Source organism: Pleuronectes platessa, chromosome 22 (genome assembly GCF_947347685.1).
Source record: "Pleuronectes platessa chromosome 22, fPlePla1.1, whole genome shotgun sequence".
Classification (NCBI taxonomy): Eukaryota; Metazoa; Chordata; class Actinopteri; order Pleuronectiformes; family Pleuronectidae; genus Pleuronectes; species Pleuronectes platessa.
In genome coordinates, this window is record NC_070647.1 from 13,421,522 (window position 1) to 13,445,780 (window position 24,259).

At 42.4% G+C, this 24,259-nt stretch overlaps 1 protein-coding gene across 1 annotated transcript in view; it reads right to left on the bottom strand.

The window, feature by feature from the left end:
* chchd3a (coiled-coil-helix-coiled-coil-helix domain containing 3a) overlaps positions 1-24,259 on the bottom strand; it is a 62,810-nt gene that overhangs the window by 34,471 nt on the left and 4,080 nt on the right. Inside the window, exons 4-5 of the mRNA XM_053415321.1 lie at positions 17,020-17,113; positions 8,001-8,181 (exon numbers count right to left, since the gene is read on the bottom strand). Coding sequence (XP_053271296.1) covers positions 8,001-8,181; positions 17,020-17,113 — 275 coding nt within the window. The remainder of the gene's footprint in view (positions 1-8,000; positions 8,182-17,019; positions 17,114-24,259) is intronic.

A 24,259-nucleotide genomic window follows, 5' to 3' on the forward strand; every position in this document is an offset into this window, starting at 1 on the left:
AAGAGTCTGGTTTCTAAGGTTTTTATGAATGCAGTTATGACCTAATATAACTTGAAACAGTATGCACATTTAGACATCACTAATACAAAGACAGTCACAGCATATCCGTGCTTATTTACCATTTCTCAACCGGAAAATCCTATTTGGATTTATTAACATTTGCTAGGATCCACTCTCAAACTCACTAACATGACCAGAGAGAGAGAGGTGCTCACAAAATGATGGTTAGACACTTGCTGCATTTGTCTTTAGTTGCAACAACAGATTTAAAACTCCTATCTACCCTAGTATAGGAAGATGGAAAGTTAAAACACTTTTTTATACCTTAGAAAATGTACAGATCTCAAATTTTCTTTTGTGTAGCATGTACTGAAAAGTCTTTGTTTAATTTGTTGTTATTTACACATGTCAAATGAATCACTCGCTCAGACAATGGCGGACCCCCCCCCCCCCCGCATAATAATAAACTTGTAATCAGCTTTCCAAAATGTTAAGAACAAATGAGGATCAATTCATACATAAATACATACACAGCCCAGTGAGGCTGAGGCAGTAAATTAACTGTACGCGCTCTCTCGTCAGAAAGAGGGTTCCGTGACATCGGTATCCATCCATCAATCGAGTGCTGCCGTATCCCGGCCCCACCGCTGGCAGCTCGCGGTGCCAATTAGCTGACAGGGTGAGGGCCCGGCGCAGAGTGCCAGCCAGGGGGCTCTGCCAATTACAGCCAGCCCTCCTGTCTAACTCTTACACTGGCACAGTGTGTGGGCACCGCAGCCTTGGCGGGGGTGAGGTAACGGCCAGAGATATGTAAAGGACGGTTGAACGGACACCCTCCAAGACGAGAGTCGGGGAATTAGAAAGGTAAGAGAGAGAATAACAGCGAGAGAGAAAAGGGAAAGAATTGACACATGTGTACAGAACACTGTCAGTGAAGGGGGGGGGGGGGGGGGGGATCGAAAAGGCACTGGTGCAGACAGAATATCTGCTCATTTAAACTGACCTCTCACAGAACACAAACATTTCATTATTCTGAATCCTCGGAGAAAACAGTTAGCATTTCCAAAAAGTTTCAGGATATCAGGACAAACAGTGAAAGGTATTTGGATTCAAATGGTGCCTCGTAAAATGTATTAATATCCACAGTGACTGATCACAACGTAATTACTTCATTTGTGAACAGCTAAATACTCAGGTAATGACTTTCTCAAGTGCTGTAAACAATTAAGCATCTGACAGGAAACAGGTACAGCGGCTTGTTGACTGGCAATACAACGCCGCTGTGTTGCAGACAAATCGTAATAAGCTGGAGGAACAACATCATTCTGCTGCTTCTACTCCTTCAAGGTTCCCTCAGCTTTTTAGGTCCAAACCCGTAATCTTTACCACATCACCCCAACCCCTGCTTTAATCCATCGGCACAGCAACAGCACCAGGAAAAGTCATTTTTAAATCCACATTAATCAAACAGACTGACAGCTCTCGCAAATCCAGTTACACGAAGCCTTGCAGGGGTTACTCCTACAACAGCTCAGAGAACTGTAGCCAGAGATAGGATGCAATTTGTCCTTGGCGAGCTGAGCAAATCCAAAATATATGTAAATCACAGTGTACCACTACCTCCCTTTATCTCATTCAAACGTAAAAAGAAACGAGGACCTTTTCTTCCTCCAATCTCCCTTATACTCTGTGATGTGGAGAGAAAAGTAATAAGTTTAGAGAGGAAGGAAATACAGTTTTCCTTTTTTTTCTAAATACCACCCACAGGCACCAATTCAAAACCCAGCAAGTCTCCTTTAATACCTGGGAAATTAAATTGTCGGCCCATTATCAGCCAGGTCCAGTCATCTGTATCTAAAATGCACCCGCCCGCAACTCGAGTACACAAGATTTGCCATAAAAAAAAAAAAAGAAGCAGGACATATGCTGGAGACAGTTTTCAGAGGGGAGGCAGGGAGACGAGTGGCACGGCGAGCAGAGCGGGAGAGTAGGGGTGGGTGGGGGGGGGGGGGGGGGGGGGGGCTTGCTGCATTAAAAATGTTAAGCTTTACCCAAAGTCATTTTCAAGCCAGCCAAGCATCAAATGGAACAGAGTACATACAGAGAGACTAGGTGCTGATTTTCTCCGGGAGCCCTGACAGGATGGACATGCTGTTTGTGTCTGTGTAGGTATGCTGCGTTATTCCTCGCTGTGAAAGCAGGGGATGGAGGAAGAATCACGGAAAATCACATTAGCAACTGGTATGCGCGTGTCTTTGTGTCTGTGTGTGTGGGTGTGTGTTTTTGTGTTTGTGTCTGTATATATGTGTTTGTGTGTATATATAGGAGAGAGAGAAAAAGTAAAACATGCAGACAGAGCGAGCAACAAAAGCAACTTTGTGAAAAAGTGATAAACATGGACTGATACAAGACTACAGCATAATAAAACCCAATTCATTCTAAAACAAGAGTCCTGGAATAAATCCTACCTTCATGAAGGTTATTATGTTTCATGGAGGTGTTTATTCAACTGTATGATCATTTCGAAGGCTGCTGGTGCATTTCAAGGATTCTGATTAATTGCATTGGGTTATACGGAGGAGTTTTACTATTCCACTCCATTTATATCAATGAGGGTATATCAATTATATCCATCACACAGAAACACCTCTCTGTATAATGCAAGGTCCCTGCAGCTTAAGGTAACTAGTTGGGGTACTATTTAAAAGAAGTTTTTGTGGTTTCAGCTATTCTGATCCATCCATCCATCATCTCACCATTTATCTTCTGAGGGTCGTGACCGAGCTGGAGCCAATCCCTCTGACAAACTGGGATTTGAACCTTCCTGCTGTGCGTCAAGAGCTAGCCACTACATCACCGTTCTTCCCCTCCACCTTTCTGCATCCCCACTGTGCCACCCAGTAAAAGTAAATCCGGAAGCAATCGGTATATTATCTTAAACATAGATGCTACAAATTACTTTGAGATTTAATACATTTTAGCATTTGAAAGACTTTTAAAATACCTTTTAATAACAGTTTGTGGACTAAATTCCTTGAAATACTTTTTGAGAGTTGGACATTGATATAATGTTCACAGCTTCCCTTACTCACAGTGTCAGCTTAAGATCTCAAATTAGAAAAAAAACGGCCAAAGTAAATGTAAGATCTGAGTGTTTTGGACCAGTTGACAACGGTAGACAAAAGCACCGCCGCCAGGTATAGACCCCACCCAGGCCACTGTTTGGAGCTAGGAAAGATTGATGACTCCGGGTTTGATTGAAAAGTCTGCCTCGGGGGTTAGAGCCTGTGTCTAGGTGAGATGCTGTGGCCGGTGATTGATTGGCCAACTGGACCCGTTTTGCCTCCGCGGGGAAGCAGTGTTGCTGAAAATCAAAAGAGGGGACGGGCGGAAGTCTATGGTTTCATTAAAACACAGATGTGGGGAGTGACAGATGGATGTAGACTGTGAATAAAAGAGTTGCGTGACTCGTTCATGCTGTTTGCTCGTATGTCTCTGTCAATACTTCTTATTTGTCGGTACATAAAGACAAGATCACATTTGTAGCGCTCATACGCTGTTGTCTGCTTTGTTTTCCGCCGGTATCCACCACAGAATCATATACTCCTAATTGATGCTTTTGTTTAATTATTGCGCTAATTGACCTGTAATGAATGATTTATTTGAGTGTAATTATTCTAAGGAAGCCACCAATCAGGTCCTTGAAACCAGGCTATCGTCTCAGAAACAACCCCCCCCTGAATGATCACATGATGGGAAAATGGACTTTTTTATTGGCTGTCATGCGTGTTGAAGATAAACAACGCAGTGATACATTATCCATTGTTTTATTTTTCAGAGTTAATTTGTCAAGCTTGACCCTGTTATTTAGAGCCTCTGTGATCCAGGAAATGATCCTGCTCTGGACAAAGCAGACATCAGCATACGCAATGAAATGAGAAATACAACTTTCCAAAAATCTACGCCTCATTAAAATGTTAAATATTCAATTAGTGATCGTCCTCGTTATGCTATTCTTATAATAGCTGATTGCTTCTAAATACCATAACCCCCCTTGTGTGTGTGTGTGTGTTTGTGTGTGTGTGTGTGTGTGTGTGTGTGTGTGTGCTGCTTTTCCCTGTACCTTAACTGTGGTTCCCCCCTGAGTGGCAGAACATGTGTGAGCGCTGACACCGAACATGTTACCCTCAGACAACAGAACCCGCGGATACCCAACAACAACAACAACACACAAACACACACCCACGCTGCTGGGAAGTTTCAATTACTGGTGGACTTGGTGGCTGGCTACTGACCGTCAGCCTGTCAGGGAGGGGAGGGGAGTGACTGGCGTTGGAAAAGGACAAATGACAAGCAGTTCCACAAGCAGCAATATAGGATATATACTATAAATATAAATATGATGAATAATGGCTGGTATACCTGCCTGAAACTGTTTGCTATAAGAACAGATATGAAAAACACTTTGCTTCAACATTTTTATGTCATTCAACTCATTTAAACAGGTTAAAACATATGTACATTTCAACTTGCATGTGAGAGGGAGGCAAATCATTTTAATCCTTTTTATTTTATCCCATTATTTATAAAACAATTGAACATATTACTGTTAAGTATACTTCTTTAAAATATGCTGCATTCACAGGGGATTTGCCTCCAGCTTTCCATTCAGTTTACTTTCTTTCAGTATCTAATATGGCAAGGATCTCAAACGCGATAGAAAAAGAACCAGGATCTATAAGCGGAGTCTAAATCAATAAAATCTAAATGATACCCAACTCTGGTCTAATCCCAAGTCTGGGGGCAATTCTCTAGAATGGGTGTCAATTTAATTGGTGCGGCTAAGGCGGTGAAGGTTATGGCCATTATAGGCGAGCGTGGGGAGGCATAACGGCTCGCCAGCGTCACACATTGTGTGTGAAGTAGAGGAGGGAAGGTATGGGGGTCCTGCCGCTCACCGTGACCTGTGTCTTAATGAGGGGGACAAATCAATACCGTGCCGGACAAAAGAACACGAGAACAGCCGCTATAGACAAATGTTTTTTCAGTGCAAGTGAACGTGGGTACAGGTCAATTCCCGATCCATTAAGAAACAATTTGAGGTCAATATGACTGTGGCTCAAGGAAAGAACTAATTCAATAACATCATCTTAATTGTGACAACTTATTTATCCAATTCCTTATTTTCTATAGATTATCCTCTCCTAGCTGGAGGTTGGCAGCACTTCAGGGCATCGTCGTGGTTCAGACGTACTGTCCCTGCACTGGTTCCCAGTTCAAATCAGGTCAGAACGTCATCCCTGTTTATTTTTCCCATGTTTTCTCATTTCTATCTTCTGTCTATATTAAACCAGTGGGGGGGGGGGAACAGTCCACAACAGATAGATCAATTGTTGACAGACGCAATGTTTACCCATGTAGTCGATTCTCTCCCAACTTCTTTGCTTTCCACGAGACTGAAAAACACAATGTCATTTCTCTTGACACCGCAACTGCCGGGGGGGGCTGAGATAAATCCGGCACTCTTCAAAACACTCAATTGTTTCAGTAATTTTGAGGGAACGCAGCACAATGCACCAATGAGCATCTCTCAGAAGTTTTTCGGATTTCAAACTAACTTGGAGTACACACAGGGAAACTTGAATTGATATGCATTTCAAGGGGTCTTTCTAACAACAAAACAATCATAGATATCATTATTATAAGGACAAAAGCACTGCACTCTCTCTCCGCATTGAAATTCAGCCTGCGGACTAAGTATTGAAGAAAGGTAGGAACAAAGAGACCAATCTTTGATTCAATCTAATGACCTGATTGATCGCTCAAGGACATAACAGCACAACAAATACGATAATACATGGAGGTGTTAACAGGTTTACTGGGGGGAAAAGGGACTGAACAAATCACCTCTGAAAGCTTTATCAGCCACCAGATTATGTGCTTAGTACAGCAAACCACAACCTCTCTCCCAGGAGCTCGCTCTCCATCAACTTATTGACTTTGCACAGCAATCAGAACCAATTTCACCTTCCAATTACTGAACCTTATGGGCTCTACCACAATGTAAATCTAATTTATTGGGTATAAGATATGGAGAAAGGGTTCGGTATTTGATCAGAGTTAAAAGCATGTCACGTGAAAATTTGCAAATAGCTAGATATATTATATTCAAATGTTTGAATATATCGTGCCATTTTCTTCTTTTGGGTGAAAAGATATGAAGTGTCACATTAAGACAGGCAGTGGAAGGACGACAGATCACGGCCCCGGAAAACATTATGTTTCATCAAACACGAGTTCCCTTTGGTAGGAGCGAACAATCCTGGAGTTTGACAAACGCAGAGGGAAATGACAATGGGTAGGAGATGTCTTGTGAGAGAGGCTGCCTTTTAAAAATGGAGAAAACTCCATTTCCAGTTGAAAAGAACAGTAGCTGGTGTAGAAGCTTCTGACTTGACAATTACATGAGTGGTGAATAAAATAAGAAAAAAGGAAAAAGCGGCATGGCGCCGGATTCCATTAAAAATCCAGCACTCCAAAAAGAATGCTCAAATGGAGGAAATTATCACACGCACACACACGGTTTTAAAACGGTAAAACTCCCAGACAGGGATTCCTTTTGCTGTAATATGCATTATTTCAGGAAGTGGGAACAAACTGGACGGAGAAAAGACACATTCAACAGAATTTATATTAAAAAAACACAGAAATAAAAGACAAGCCGTGGAAGAAAGGCTGATAGAGAATGCACAGCAGCTGCAGCACTTGCTAACTGCAGTTTCAAAGGCTGCTAATGTCCCTAGGTTAGCCCTAAGGCTCCAGGCAAGCGCTTCAGGGAGTAGAGGAGGAAAAGTAGAGGGAGTTTGTACTTCTGGAGGATGCAGGCAATGACATGCACAAAGAGCGTGTGTGATCAGTTCAATAACATCCAACACCTTGCTTCACACATAACAGATACGAAGCAGGTGATACTTTTCGCCCTTCCTCCCCATCATTTGAGCCGTTTCTTCCCCCCGGAGAAACACAACAGAAATAAACTAACAGGAAAAAACTAAAAACACATCACATCATCTGTCTCGTTCCCTTACTACCCCTTTCTCTCTCTCCCTCTCTCTCACAACCCTTTTCTCTTTTTGATTTGATCGCCGTTCCAAATGAGGGATCGCTCATACACTTGTCCTGGGGTGTGGTATCACGTCAACGCTCCTCTCCTCCTCTCACTGTCTGTCTCTCGACAAAATGATTCATTTTTCTATTACGGCGATGAGCGTGTGAAATGAGCTATATAATCAATAGCATAGGTTTGTAAACAGCAGTCCGCACTCCAGGGAAAATGTGTTTTCTCTTTGAAAACAATGCACCGCCTGTGTGTGGTGAAGAACGCTCGTCTGACAATGTTTACAAGGGCAATTTACAGGAAATAAAGGCGCCAGCCGCCCCAGAACGAAGGCAGCTTTATTAATACAGCAGGATGAGCCGGCAGAGATGTGCAAGAGGACAAAACTATCAAACTACAAGATGAGGCCATCTTGTAGATGGGTTTATTTACCGTATGTTGATTTGACTGAAACTGTCCTCTGAGTTTGTATTACGCTATGAAAACTACTATGAAAAGAAGATTGGGTTGGATTTATGGCTGTGTGTGTGTTTCTGGGGCCGAGTGTTGACCCAGCGCAGACACTTCTGTGAGTTACTGCTAGACACGACGCTCACATACTCATATCTCTGACATTTGTCCCTTTACCAGGCATGACCTGTCGAGTGCAGCGAATAGGTTCACCCCTGTGCGTCTGTGTGATAGAACAGGAGCGTGTGAACATGAAATGGGACCTGTCTTCGGGTAAAGATGGCCCTCATCAGGGAGTCGGTACTCGCAAGGTCGTGCAGTTTAAGTGTTGTTTGAAACTGCGCTGCAGATTTGAACCAACTGAATGTTAAACCTGTCTAGGAAGATAAAATAAGAGGAGAAGGTTGACAGCGGTTGCAGAACATAAACTTACAAAGATCTGGGCGCGGTGCCTCTCGTCCTCGGTGATGATCCTCTCCCTTAGGAGAGCCTGCTGGAGGTTCTCCTGCACCATGGCCCGCTCCACAGAGAGCATCCTGGAAACTTCACTGGGGACCTGGGACTGGGCGTCAGCGGTAGCCTGCTCTGCTGCTCGGGTCTTCTCCACTTCCAACCTGTGGAGAATTAGCAACAATTTACTTTTGAAAACCATTACAGGTATCTATTCCTTATCAATTAGTTACATGTCACATAAAATATTAAGCACATACCGTGGAACTATTAAGTTAAGTTGTTTTTCAAATCAGCAGATATAACATTGCAACTTCTCTTTTTGTGTCTACAGCGCCACCTACGCTCAGGAACCTGTTGCACCTAATGCTGACCTGTTGCACATCAAGTCTCCAGAAAGAATTAAAAGGTCACCAAAGCAATTATGGTGCTAATGAAGAATAGACTCAGGCCAATATACTTGTATATTGATTTGAAATACCAACGCCTGATTCATCCATTCGTGTCCTTGTTGTTCCACAGCTTGCAAAGAGGGGGCACCATTCAGAAGCAACAGTAGAAGTTTGACTGCCCCAGATGTACCACGGTCAATTAACTTCTGTCAGACGGTTCAAATCAATTTGTATTAATTCCAAATAATTTACACTGAAAGGTATTTCAACTATGAATATGTAAAAGACAACCGCCTAAAATAAGAATCATCAATCCAATGAAGCAGAGGTGTAAGCGGAGGCACCACGCTCTCTACCGACACACGACCACCGTTTGAACCCTGTCACCGGGTTCTCATAGTTGCCTAGCAACGCACTTCCCGACTCAGTGACGGTGTGCTTGATTGGTGAAGAGGAGGAACGTCCCTGAAACCCTGAACGTCTTCCTCTCGTAGGAATCAAACGTTCGCAGCGAGGTAAAATAAACACAGAACAGACGGATCGGGTGGCTGAGTGGATTAGAGCAGACGAATGGAGATGGCAAGGATCTTAATAAACTCCAGCCTGACGGAAATCCTAACAGAGCCCTGGAAGGTAACCTTGACGAGCAGGAGGATACCGTGAAGCGAGGCTGTGTGATGCAGTTCACAGACACACAACAATAGTTCCATATAATTCCTCCACATATAAAGAGGAGACATCTATGATCCACCAGACGATTAAGTGTCTGACAGTGGAAATACACCAACGGTTGTTTTTAAATGTCAGTTCACTGGGAATAAAATATTTTCTTCTGTCACCATAATTTTTCAAGTTGTGCTTTAAAAAGTGTGACATTGTTTTAATATACATAAACACTTTAGTTGAATGCATTACTCACATTCTGTCTAATTAGGCCTGTTCCTTGCTTACTTTGATAATTTATGTGAATCATCTTGGTTGTCAAGTGTGTGGAACCCAACGGCTGCAGATAAAGATGGAGGATATGACAGCTCCACAAAAGTGAAGCCAAAGTGTCTTGGTCACCCCCTGCTGGCTGGCTGCAGTATAGCTTCTAAACTCTGCCTCCTTTATCTTAGCAGATGGGACATGGACCAAATCAAAAAGTAAAATTAAACAACAAACACTTTTTTCTCAAAGATGGTTTCTGTCATATTACGTAGTTTTCATCACACTGATGCTATAAAAACTGGGTAAAATATGATGATTGACAACTGAGACAGAGTCGCGATTGGTTGAGAGCGTGTATCAATGGGACCCCGGCCCCACAGCTCCATACCTCGACAGCTATTGCACATGATGACAGGGTTTAAATATGTTCTATTTTTGCTTCGTTTCTGGATAGTTAAAAGCGAGGGGAGACGCGTCGTCCATCTTTATAAACAGTCTACGACAGAAAATCTGTTCAGAATGAAACATTTTCCTCCGTCTCCATCATTTTTCAAGTCGTGCTTTAATAGGAAAGAAAATGTTTTGATATTCATAAATGGTAAATTGGAGTGCATGACTCATATGCTGTCTCGTCAGGTTCGTTGATTGCTTATCATTATGATTTAAGTGAACCATCTTGGCTGTCAGGTGTGTGGCAAAGATACAGTTTGTGCATTTTCAACCTCATGGCTGTTTTCCTGATATTGTCAATGTGATGGATTAATTTCTTCCCCTCACCTGTGAATGTACCCAAAATGTACACAGTGATGAATCCTGATGGCGAACTAACTAACTTATCACAACCTTGCACTTTTGGCTTTCAGCTGATGACAGGTAAGTCAAATGAAAATCTGTCTGACATCCTAAAGCTGCCGTTTGCCCGGCAAAACCACTAAATGTCAGAGAGCGGGAAGTGAGGGAGGGGGGCAAGACGAAAAAGACCAAAAAAGAGAAAGAAAGAGAGAGAGAGAGAGAAAGGAGAGAGCGTGAGTGGTGGCGACATGACATGTTTGGCCCTGAGGAAGTGAAGCAGAGAGGGAGTGAGGCAGAGAGTGGGAGAGAGAGATGGAGGGAGACGGAGAGAGACCAGCCATGTCCAGTCTCACAGTCCACTGGGCTGCACACGTCAGCACACTCCATCCATCATCAAGCCCCAACTCACAGACACACACACACACACAGTCATACAGGGAGCCTCCTAATGGTCTTTTACATTCACCATTTCCCACCGATCCACGCCTCCCTGCCTGCACTGCTAATGTACCTAAGCTACCTTTACTCACGAAGCTGTGGCTTTAGCCATTGCTCCAACTGTGAGTGAAGGAACGATAAACAGAGTTCTTAGAAAGGGACTTGGGTGGTGGTCATGTGGGAGAGCAAAAGCACCAATATTCATTCTCTGTGACATGAAGTTGAAGGTTTTCCAATTTGGATAAATGTTATTTATCGCAGCAATGTTTGATTAAATAAACTGTCTCTTTGACACATAAAACTTTGCTCCAAGCAAAACCAACTTCCTGCTACGCACCTGTCAGCAACACTGACACTCCAGACAGGAGAACCAAATCTCCTTTTGTTTACCTGCTCTGCAACAGAAACCCAATGACAGACGGAGAAGCAGAACTGAAGCAGGCACGGATAAACATGAGTGGTTTTCTGGTGTGAACTTGAAACATCTGGTCAAGACATTTCAGAGTTTGCCTTTCACTTGTGGAGAGACCATTTCAAAACTGAGGACAGGACAATTGTTTTTTACAGCACATCTTCACCAATGTTGGTCCGTAACTCCAAAAGCTCTTGAATCTTGTTGTCTTTCCAAGTTAACATCTTCATCGGCACCTTCTACATGTATGTCACCTTTACATCTGAGATATTTGTATTATTCCAGGCTCATGTCTGCTGCATCATTAACGTTCTTTCATTGGCTACGAAAGGAAAGTGTGGAGAAGGTATCTGACTCGTTCAAATTTGTGTTTTTCACATAGAAAAGCAGCTATACTTAACATAAAAAAGCTGTACCCACTGATCAAGATCATTTTTTGTGTGTTTTGTCAGATTAAGAAAGCTGGCAATCCTCTGATGATAAACGAATGGTGGCCAAAAGCTACAACTTGGACAAGTGTGAGCGATGAGGACAAGAGAATGGACAGCCCAGCAAAAAAAAGTCTGTCTACCGACTTCCTCACAAGTGCTAACCCAAGCAAAGACTGCTATCACTAGCTGGATGCTATCTTTCTGCTTCACCTCTATTGCTTTCCAGTCATTATTGCCCTGTCCCTGGGATATTGAACGCATTTTTCATTCGACTGTAGAAGATTGGCACTGGGAGGGAAAGGAGGGGCGGGGGGGAGTGTGGGTTGCTTTGAGAAAGAATGGTCGAGTCAGACCGAGAGAGGAAAAAGACAGCACCTACTCATGGGAAAGAAAAAACAACATAATGCCTTCCGAGGAGAAGTGTGTGTGTGTGTGTGTGTGTGTGTGGGGGGGGGGGGGGGGGGGGATGCTGCAGGAAAGAGAAGGAGGATAATCTTGGCCCGGTAACCTGTGTTTTGATGGCTCAGTGGATCGAGTCTTGAAAACAGTAAGATGGAAAGGCCGGACCGGGGATGTATCATTAACTTGGAGAGGAGCGGAGTGCGAGTGGGTTGGACTGTTTCGGCCATTTCCGGGAGGAGTACCTCACTTTTCAGGGGGGGGTGACCTTGAACAGAAGTACAGGAGGATGCTTCAGTTCTTTTAGGAAAACTACTTCTTAAACTGACTGGAGATGCTGCAACTTCTGAACAAGCTGTGCAGGTATGTGCGTCTCTGCACATACACATGCTTTGCAAGAAACAATGATTAATGTAGACGTGTTAAAAAAGCGGGGGCGAAACCATCATCATCCAAGTGCTCCACAGAAAATCACATCTAATATTATTTCCCTTGCACGAATATCAAAAAGTAAATATATTCACGTCTCCTGGCTTTTCCCCTTTTTACCCATCCATCAGTTTCTGCTTCTGTCTCCTCTTTCTTCGCCCATTAATGCTTCCAGTTGTCTACATGTCATCTACACAACATGTGTCTCAATATACTCTGCCTGCCAGGACGGATTCTGACAGACCTGCATAACAGCGCAGGCTCGACCCAAGTGCCTTGAAACAAAGGCATTTAAAGGCCTGATGCAATATTGATGTTAGGAATAATGTGGCTGAATGCTGGCCATGAATATTTTATGGAGCTATGCACTCTCATTGACACACATAAACACACACAAACATAAACACCACACCTGACTGTGCAGTGGTGTTAGAAAGGCTGGGAGCAGAGTTAAATGTATGGAGCACGGAGAACGGTGGGGATTCATTTAAAGATCCTTCACAGTTCAGAAAGGAGCATAAAAGACATTTTCTCATCTCCCTCTACTATATCCACAGTTAGAGCTAACTGCTAATGCTACAATCAAGCCTCATCAGAGGTAAAGGTAGAATAATATCAGCGGTATAAAGCTCAGACTCCCAACAGCAAACAGTCCATGTACTGGAATACGTTCAGCTTCCTGATGGTTATCATGGCGCAGCTAACAGAGCTTAAACTCTGAGATGGTTGGAAATGTCATCAAATTTCTCCTGAACCGACTGATTCTATCCGTTCATATCAGATCACGTTGAGTTATACTGCAACCAGCAGATTTCCTAGTTGATAAGAGCCAAAAAGTATAACTGACTACACAGGTCAACCACAGGCCACAGAACAAAGACTTGATTCCCCTTTTGTTAAACAGTGTACGTACTGTTCAACATTTCCTTATGAAGTGAAAACGACGGAATTGAACAACAATGGGATAAAGTTAGAAATTGCACTACATCTTATGAAAGATAGAGTCGGTAAGTTAGTTCTGAAATCTTCTCCATGTCCCGATATCCATCAATAAATGAAGTTGTCGACGTATCATTTCATCGGGATTAACAAGTCGGAAACAATAGCCTCTGATAGATAGAGCGAGTCAGCCTCTAGCAGTTGTCAGACAGTGCAAATATCACGTGTTTTGACGAGAGAATTGATAGGAGGGGATGAGATGTATCCGTTACATATTTTCAAACTGTAGCCTTATAGTGCCAACTTTTCCTGGATTACCAACCCTACCTTTAATGCAGATAATGAAAAGGAAGGATGAAGAACACACAGATACATATATCCAGAGACGAAAAAGGAACACACATCTGTTGCTGTTGTAAGGTGGTAATAGATGAGCAGTAAGTGTTTTGTATATTATAATGATGTTTATTATATTGAGCACTACTGCCATGTTTATTTTGATTGATTGTATTATTAATATTGTAATGATTATTACTATTAGCACGGATGTGAGGGGGCTGTAGAGTTTGAAGGGTGTAGTCGATTTTGACAGTAGTCACAGATAGAATATCATGAAGTTACAGAAAGTGCGGTAAGAGAATCTGATCAAAGACCTGTGATGCTGCTGATTCAGGCAGATTTTTAAAGAAGAATCACAACTCCCCAGAAATACTCCTGACAATCGGGTAGGATTCGGGAAGTTTTTCTTTGCTGGTCACCTCAGGCTTTCTACTTTGTGTGTGTGAGTACCTGTATTTCTGTCTAACGATAAATTATATAAATAAACAAAATGTAAAAATCTATAGGCTCTGCTATCTGTCTCCATTTGATCCGGGAGCAATAAACAATTTAACAGGCTGCCTGGGTAACACAGAGAGGAAAACAGAGGCTCCGGGGTAAGGTCAGTGTTCTCATTCAAAAGTCTGACATGTAATTATAATCACACGAGCGAAAAACAAGCTGCATGACTACATGCTGAAATAATGGGCATAAGTTGCACAACTGTGACATGTAAGTGTGCTCTGTATGGGCAGGGGGAGGAGAACGATGGCTGATGGCTGGAGAAAAACAGGAAAAGAACAGGAGACAGGAGGAGAAAGAGACGAGAAAGAAATGGAGGGAAAGGTGCAAGAATAACACAGAGAAGAATTGGATCGAATGGTGACACGGGATGAGTCGGGTTGAGGGAGGGGAGACAGAATGCTGTGCGCGTTCTCCAGCCCCCGCTCATCCCTCCTTCTCTCTCATCCCTTTCTCTGAGTCGTTCTGCTCTGCTGCCTCACAGAGAAGCGGCAGAGGCAAATCTGCTCCCTGCAGCCGCTCCTTGCTACAAATGAGTTTAAGGCTGCACCCAAATGAACTCTTCACACAGCCCTTACTTCACGCCTGGCACAGCAAAACATGCAGACCCACATCTCTCTCTTGTCATCTGTGGACCTGAAGCCAAACAGAAGAAATACTGCCTTATCTAAACACCACTGTTCCTGAAAATTTCCAGAAATCTGGTTTGCTCTAAACGGCAAAAACTGCTCTGGATGGAATAACCAAGTTAACAATGTAATCAGAAAGTTTGTCCACAATGTCATTTCCTGTCAGACCGCTGCTGTTAAATAAATTGCCAGAAGTACTCAAACAATGAATTAGGAAGCAGGACTTCCTATCTGCATTTTTTTATTATGAAAAGGACATAAATGATCATCAAAGCAATATGTGTTAAGAACATTTTAACAACCAACAAAGTGCAGGAGCCATTTTGGGGTTGAACATGATGTGGTTATTGTATAGCTTGTCTTTGTACTCTCTCCTACTGACGTGGGCTTTTTCACATATTCTTCCATTTCCCTGCGTTCAAGCTGTGCAGCAGTTTCACTGCAGGGGTTCCCCAACTAGTGAGACACTGTGTGGCCTTTCTAGCTGAGCTCTAATAAACTCAGACAGACAAAATGTATCTTCCTTCAACTTGCGCAAAACAAATGTTATCTTGTCTCTTTGCTGCTCTTCTAGCACAGCCAAGGCCAAAATCCCTGGGCCATGTTTGCCTTCAACAACCAAAAACTCTTAAAAGTTACCAAACGAAAACAGAAAATCTGAACTGGGGTGACAGAAAATGAAGTGGGAGCCTTTTTCTGTCGTGAAGTATAGAGGTGTGGGAGGTTGTTGTGATCATATAAAAAACAATGATGTGCTGGATTGCCCTAAAGGAAAATAATATAATGACTAAATTCATTCCTGAGCCACTTTTTGTTGGAAAGAAGTTTCTGCAGAGTAAGAACAAACAATTAAACTATAATGGCAGAATAATCAATAGAATGTGTACCTCTGCCAAGGCAGAAAAATCCCCTTTATTCAAATCAATGTGCACCAACTTGCACACACTCTACATATCAGTCCCAATAATGCCTAATTTTTGTCATCATGATGCATGAATTATTCCCTTTAAAATTGCCCAAAAAAAACACCCCATCTCACAACACAAAAGAACATTCTAAAATCCTGGAATCCGAACAAAAAAACCAGGGGTGAAAACATAACATCCTCGGCTGAAGTAATTATGCTTTAGTACATTAAGTGTTTCTACCTCAGTATCATTACATTGTGATTTATTTTATGACTTTCTGACTCCAGACAAAACCCACCACTGAGCAGCACCTGGCCCATGATTACTGCCTATTAAACTATTATCAAGGAAAATGGTCACACGTGCATGAGAACACACTCACAAAAACACAAATTGAACAAAAATAATGTGACAAAAAAACACAGAAAAACAAAAATGGAGGGATTGAAAGCCAACATGATTTCAATTAATTGCAAGGAGGGCGTAATTCTGAAGCACTTACTGAACAGACATCAATAAGTGAACTGCAGGAAGTGGTTACAAAAACAAAAAAATAGCCAGGGGAGAAAGAGAAATCAATCGACAAATGATTTCTCAACACCACTTATTAATTTCTCTCTTCCTGAATGAGCCTAAAAAACGAGGCTAATCACTCGGCTAGCACTACTACCTCCTCCTGGACACAGAAAGGTTGTGTCCCCCTCATACAGTACAATAGTGCATTTAGTGCCTAATCACGGCTGTTCAATGAGGGGTCTGCTGGAGAACATCCAGGTCTGTTCGAGAAAGGGGGGAGCAACACGATTATCGGACATTACAGCATGTGCACCTGCTTCTTCAGGGTCAAAAAGAGAAGAGGAGAGCACAGGAGATGACAGGAAGAGAGGAGAGAATGGAACACGCTCCTCACACCAAGAGGGTGTTTCTTCATCGTGAAGGTCTAATTGATCACCCACTCAACACCCAGGAAATTACCTGAAGAACGCTCCCCCCTTTCTCAGGCATGATTAATTGATCCAGAAAGGAGAGGGAAGAAGCAGAAATAGAGGCAGGGAAAAGTGCTGATGTGCTTCGGAAGAGAGGCAGATTGGAAACAGTGGGAATCGGAAAGTCTGCTGCTGACCTTTTTGACTATTAATGAGGGCGGAAAATAGTCAAATCAGAGAGCGTCTTCCGTTTATAATGAAATCCGGGTGCAGGAGTTGACACTCGTGTTGTACCGTGATTCATGATCCAAAAGGAGGAAGATAGAGGGAAGAGGAGAAATGGGTAGAGAGAGCTGCACACAAGGAGCAGCAGAGATTCAGATTTTACAGCAAACTCATCTCTTGATTTCAGCTAAAAAGGGAAACACTTGATTCTGAAGTAAAACACAACAAAAATAAGTTTAACACAACCAGTCCATTCAAGGCCATAACCAATGTTTGTGCATGAGTGTGTGTGTGTGTGTGTGTGTATCTTACCAGGCTTGCAGCTCTTGCTCTGCCTTGGCCCTCTCCTCCTCAAAGCCTTTGTGCAGCTCAACAGAAATCTTCTTCCTCAGGGCCTCTTCGTCGACTGGGACACAAAGAGAAAGAGAGAAGCAAAAAGAAAGAGAAATGGTTAAAGAGGGAGATTTGGAAGCAGACCAGCTATTGTTTGCTGACAGACATATTGGGACACAGAGTAGAATGATACAGTCTAAAAACTGGGTGCTTGTTTAACAGGTGATCGAAGAGTCTGTATAATTTAAAACAAAGAATCTCTAATGCTGTTTTTTTGAAAATAAACTCCAGAACCTAATTTTTCAGTTTTGCATCCATCGAAGGTTAGAAACATTCTCAACAAGCCAACTCGCTCGCCTGGACATTAGCGTTCTCACAAACAGCCCCTCTGGAAAATCAGAGTCCACTGCTTGTCTGAAAAGGCGCTTAAAATAAACAAAGAATAAAATCCCCATATCATCTAAATGCATGCACACACACCATCCATCCTACAACCACACAGCACCCCACCCTGCCTACATGTGTTGGTATCATCATATCATCACACATGTATAATTCCGTGTGTCCGCTGGTCTATCTTGGCAGGTAATTAAGCTTGAAAGCAAAGATGCCAGTCGGCACCCGGGCTAGAACGTGCTCTGAAGGCAGAAGTGCCACGCAGTGTGCTGCGGCACTGCAGTGATTGGAGGAGAGTCTGAGTGTGTCAAGATTACTCTCCCACTGCATTAGTAAGATGGGATAATCCCTTTTGTCAGAGTCTATTATTACCAGGTAATGTGTGCTAACAGCAGGCAGGTTGAAAGGCAAACACACACAATAAGCTAATTCCAGCTAATTCAGACCAATAATAAGACCTAAAATGTGCAAAACCATACTTCTCATTATTAAGGCTGGAAAAGAAACACAGATACAAGAAAACGAAAACTGTATTGGTACATTTCTAATCTAACAGAAATGTATTAAAAATGTATAAAGTTTATTGTGTAAACTTCCTTTTAAAAAAAAGTTATTTCAGAAGCAAAAGTACATTAGTTAAGTAGTAAAAAGAAAGAACAATTACAAAACAATAAAATATGTGTTTTTATAAAATAAATAAACAATAATAAAATAAAAATACTCAAAGGGAGAGGCGGTGGTCTAGTAGCAGAAACTTGGACTACGGGCAGAGAAAGTCTCTGGTTCGTCTCTGGTTCGACTCCACGGAGAGACAACAAAAGACGAACCTGGATATATCTGTCCAAAAATCCAAGAGTCTCCCTACCCTGTCTAGTGCCCCTGAGCAAGGCACCTTGCTCCCCGAGCGCCGTACATGGTCGCTCACTGCTCTGTGTGTACTGCACCAGATGGGTCAAAAGCAGAGATTGAATTTCCCTACCTGCATGAGTGTGCCTTTGCATGTCTGTGCATGTATTTGGGACTAATAAATGCATCTTAATAGGTGCTTGCTGCCAACCATAGATTGTATGTCAAGATGGATGACACGTCTTTCCTTCCTCAGACTATCCAGAAATTAAATCAAAATATCCAACGGCCATCTTGCACATGGCAGAACATTTGGACATGTGTTCTGACTCTTTAGTTCAGTCCAAGTCTCATCTGCTAACATGGAGGAGGCATAGAGTCCATCTATATATCCAGTCTATGGGTTACACATGAGTGGCTAGTGGTGGCTAATTTTGTTCTTTCAAAATCACATCTGGAATTAGAAAACAACGATTCAAAAGGTTGCCTGTGAAGTTAAAATTCTGTTTGGATAAAACAAGATTTAGTTTAGTTGTTTCAAGTAAAAGCAGAATCCTCAATTCCAATATCACGGTCTAATTAAATGTTTTTAATGTTATTTGGCCCTGAGCCGTTGCAGTTGTCTTGGAAATCTATTTAAAGGCTTCTGAGATACCCGGTGAAAGCACTGACAGAATTACAAACTCTGAGGTAATGTTTGGAAAAGACAAGAAACAATTAGATCCACAATTCTCAGCTTTAATTTGATATTTTCTCCAGCAACGGTGGTTGTCTCCTTTTAACACTGCTGATTCAATACGATCCATCTCGATGCAATTTGCCCCTGAAACAAATTCTCCATCACAGAGACTCATAAAAATAATTACATTTTAAGGGAATGAATATTAACTGGCGCTTGTGGTGGCCTGAACCTCAGCGCAGACTCTATGTTCTCTGCAGCGCGTGAAGACCGAATAAAGATTCACTCTCAACATTGTTAAAATTAAAAACAAGTTAATGACACGGTTGAACTTTAAGGTGACCAGTTACCGAGAGCGTTTCTACAGCTAATATGCTAATATAAAAAAATGATCTTCACTGGACAAGATGGCTTCTCTGCAAGGTACCCGGGAATTAAGTCTGAAGTTAGTGGAGCAGCTTTCTCCTGCTTTGCTTCCTAGTCATGGAATAACCTCCAGAACTCTCCCAGCTTAATGATTCTGTCTCCCTGGGAGAATTCAAAGCTGTGATAGAAAGCTGAGGAACTGAAGAGAGTCCCTGAGCTGGGTTTTGTCTCATGTAACTGAGGCTTTTTATCTGTTTTTTAACATGGTCCATTTTCCTTAATTGTTCCTCGTCTGTTTTGATATGCTTTATTTCTTTAATGTGCTTTCTTGGCCAGGTCTCAATACCTCAAGGCATCTCCTGGTTAAATTACGGTTATGGACTCATAAAATCTCTGCTCATTAACAAGTCCTAGTGCAGTGGTTGTTTTAAACCTGCCTCTTAGGAACGGGCTGTTTGCTTGGCCTGTGTGAATGCGAGTTGCAGCTTTCTTTGGAACCTGGTGAATCAATTTAGGATGTTGATAAGTTAAAGATTATTAAAATTGAAATTCTCACACATCCAAATATGACACTGCACTTTCTTGGGCCCAAACGAATACACATGCAAAGTGTGTAGCTGATAAGGTGAAGCTTTCTTGAGCTATGCGTCATAGAGACATTTCTGCAATTACTACATATATTCCATCTTGGCTAGGTCTCCTTTGAAAAGGAGAATTTAATCTAAAGAGACTTCCTGGTTAAGTAAAGGTTATGGACAAATCAAATCTCTGCTCATTAACAGGTCTTCTAAACTTCCTTTAGCTCCTTTACCGCACTCACTGTTAATAAATTGCTCTCAAGAGACATTAGTGCAAAAAGACAGTTAACGTCCTTCGTTGTTTCTGATTTACACCCTCTACCTCCTTTTCTTCTCTCGCACCAGAGGACAAACATGAAGAACTCGCTGAGTGACAACGATTGGGCCGAGTGAAGTGAAATGAATAAGCATCAGGTAGAGGGCGGTTCTGTATGACAGCGCTTCACAAGAAACACTAGTGCAAACACAGGTGGTGATTGACAGTTGACAACTCTCTGCTGCGCAGTGTATACGCAAAGACAGAGGCTGCTGTCACCTTCTGTCCAGAGTGTGAGAAAATAATATCCATCACGTTTGACAGCACTCAGAAGCAACATTGATCTCACCTCGCTGGAGAGTCTAATTACAACTCTGTTTAGAACCGCGGCAGTCGGACCAACCTGTCGAGCTACAGGCAAAGAGGAACAAGACTTTACCAAGAAATACGTGTTAGCATCGGGTGCTGGGCTGTGATCACCTTGTGTCAGAAACAACATCAGCGTGTCAGCGTCATTTTCAGATGCAGCGGGCAGTTGTTTTTAGTGAAAACACACTATACGCTCTAATAACCACCAAACTGCAGGCGGACATAGTTAAAAGCTAGATCATGAGCTTAGTGGATCATTGAGCGTCTAAAAGAGCAAAAGCTTATGTTGAGAGCCTGAGTTGGCTGATAAAAATCTGTCAATATGAGACTTTCACTGACATGCAGAAACTTTATTTAACAGAATATTCTGTAAATATTTCTATGTCATAAGGGTTTGATAACGACATCAAAGGAATCCTTGCCAAACATGTTTTAAATCTAGTTATCAGAAGGTAAATTGGAAATGAGTCACTTTCAATGCAACAACTTTACAAGGTGATAATATGTTAATGTCCTCACCGCTTGTTCTGCTGCCCATGGCCAAAACAGAATCACTGAAAAGGAACTGACAGGCCAATGTCAAATCATCCCACATTTAAACTGGTGATTATGGCTGCAAACAGTAGTTTAGCTCTGGGCCACAATGAGACAAGCAGCTGATGCAACAGTTCAGAGTCTCTATGAGTCTTTCACTTATGGACTGTAAGCCCCATAAGATCTTTACAGTGGATGATGCACTGTGTGCTGGACACCAAGCTCGGGAAAATCCAGAGGTCAAAACCCTGATATTTTTCCAATCAGGCAGATTCACCTTTCAGCATCAACTGTCCTTTTAAAATCCCTCAGACTTACTTTGAAAATATTTACCCTTTAGCAGCTTGTGCTAGGAAAAAGTACAAATTTGAAGTTCAGACGAGACTAAGCAACTGCTCATTTATCACCACGTTCTCTTCAGCCCTGCAGAGAGGGAATTCAGATAGCTAGCAGGCCCACAGGGTCAGCTGGAGAACAGGTTCTGATATGATAAACACCGTCTGGGGTCTTCGAGAGAGAGGCTTGTCGGGGTCAGAGACAATTCCAGATAGACAGAGCCCATGTCAATCCTGAGTAGGACATGTAAATGTTAAAAAGATTAAAAACTCATCATCTCTTTAGACGTGTCCCCCTCCTTTTCCTTATACACCAATCACTACACCCCTGTGGAAAAAACCCATAGAGGAGGAAAGGCGGTGGAGCACAGACTATTGGCAGTGGAGATAATAGACGATGGCAAATTGCGTTTCTCATCAGAAGTTTCATTAACCCCAGGACCCGCGTGGAGGGCATAATCTGTAACATTACCACTTCCTCACGTTTCTAGCTTGCACTTAGTCGAGTCACCGTGCACCTTTCACTATGTTCAAATAGGAAGAAAAAAAATAAGAAAGCGCCAGGAGCAAGCTGCCAGCACTGGCAGGCAGGTGCCATTTCCCATTTTCTCTTTTATTCTCAACCTTTCCTTTAAATTCAATCCCATGTTATGGAATAGGACCTGACTGATCAATTTCAGTTTTCACAAGATACTGAGAAAAGTCAGCTTCAATCAAGAGTTATCCTTTTCACAAGTTTCACATTCGCCTATATGTCCACAAACACCAAGTCACCCACATCTCTCCCTTTATCTCTGCAAGTCCCCCCCGTTCTTTATGCTGCTTCTGGGAGACATCTTTAAGCAGACTATTAGTCCAGCGCAGTGTGTGGGCTCGGGCATATGAATATTTATAGCACATTGGAGAAGGTGTAGGAGGTTCAACCTTGACTATGGTGTAATCAGCACACATACTGACTCAGGCCATGATTTAGAGACAGCCGACCTGCTGAGTGCTTCACTCGATACCCAACTCTCGTGGACACACATAATCAATGTCTGCCTCATTAAGGTCGTAGCCTTTAAGGATCGGGCTGAACTTTGCAAGTTTTTAACTAGATTCACATTCATCGTAGCTTTTTCCTGTTCTTCTTTAACAAGAGCATGCTTGATCAATCGTTCGAAGTCAAATTTGTCCACTCGTTTATAACACAGTGTGAGTTGGGTACATTTTTGCTATGAGGTGACCTTGCAGGGACGGTATGTTTAAAATACCTCAGTAAATGTCAACGTACATTACTGTGGTGAGACAAATATGGGCCGATGGCTGGAGAAGGTCAGCAGCAAACTTACAGTTAAATTGAAACTGCAGTGAGATAACAAAACTGAAAACTGAGGCTGTGACGGTGTAGCAACAAACATACTTTACAGAACGACAACGACAACTTCATGACCTTATAACGACAACTTCATGACCTCCAACACACTATTTAGGACTTGATTTCATAACTAACCTTTAAATAAATCAGCTGTGACAGTGGAAAGCAGTTTCTCATAACAGTTACACTCAACACATATCTAACCTTTAACAGAATTAAGAGAGATACGGTCAAATTTATCTCATAATCTGTTAACCAATTAGCTCAAACAGTAGAGGGATACTTTTATTTGACATTTGACAGCAGGTCCAGAGTAAAACAAAAGGTTATATCCACTTAGGTTTTAAAACAAAGCACTTTGGCTCCACTTACGTCTGGTCTCCACACTACTGCAGAGTTTTTGAGCCCCTAAATCTTAAATGTTTTAAATAATGGCCCTATTTTAGTTTAATTACTCGTCGGGTAGTGTTTTAATCAGCACTGGCAGAAGTGGATGCTTTTGAAATGATGACACAGACAACCACATTTAAGAATCTGGACTTATCCTTCCCCCGATTTGTCAAGCTCCTGTCACATGAGCCTTTTGGGAAGAAAACAAGCGGCATCAGCCTGGATTACCGAGAGTGACTGCAATGAGATACAAGCAGTGCAGACCTTGGTGTCTCTGGTATCGGCTGTTGCAAGGTTAAATTCTGCATTTGATAATACTACTGTGTGTTTTCAAGCTTGTTAATGTGGCCACAGGTGATAGCTGATGCAAAGCTAAAATTCACATTTGGAGGGAGGTCGTTTTTGTTTTGAAACACAGAAAAAGTTCAATTAAAAAGCTCCAGTGGGTAGGATTTAGGGGATTTATTGGCAGAAAATGATGTCATTCGCAAATAGATAAGGACAATTTTGATTTAGTTCTCTTATAAGAGCCCTTTATATACATATTAGGAGCAGGTCCACTTCCACGAAGTCCGCTATGCAACACCGCCACGTTTCTACAGTGGCCCAGATTGACAAACCAAACACTTGCTCTAAAGAGGGCCTTTCGCTTTGCAATCTGCATCTCCACTGCTAGAGGTCACTACACTACACACTGAAACTTTCGTAGTCCAGTTGTATTTTTGATGGGATGAAACAACAAACAGCATATAAACTTCAGTGTTGTTTCATCAAAGCCCTGTGGCCGAATAAAAAGTTTTGTGCACCAAACACCCACCCAAACACCATCTCCAGCCGTCCCTTAATGAGGCCTGGTGTTTTGCTGTGTGAAAGTGCGGAGGTGTCATTTTAATCACTGGAGTCACTGTGGCGTGGCATAAGTTGGCCTTTTTTTAATTACCTCACTGATTGAGCCCAGTCAAGGATGGGGGAGCCTGCCCACACCCTGGATGCCACCTTCCGAGGAACTTGCACCCACGCCCCTTTCTGCACTGTGTAATGACTAGGTAACATTCTAATGTCCTCTGCTGGATGTGTCAAGAGATAAGGGACGTGAACCACATTAAAAAGACC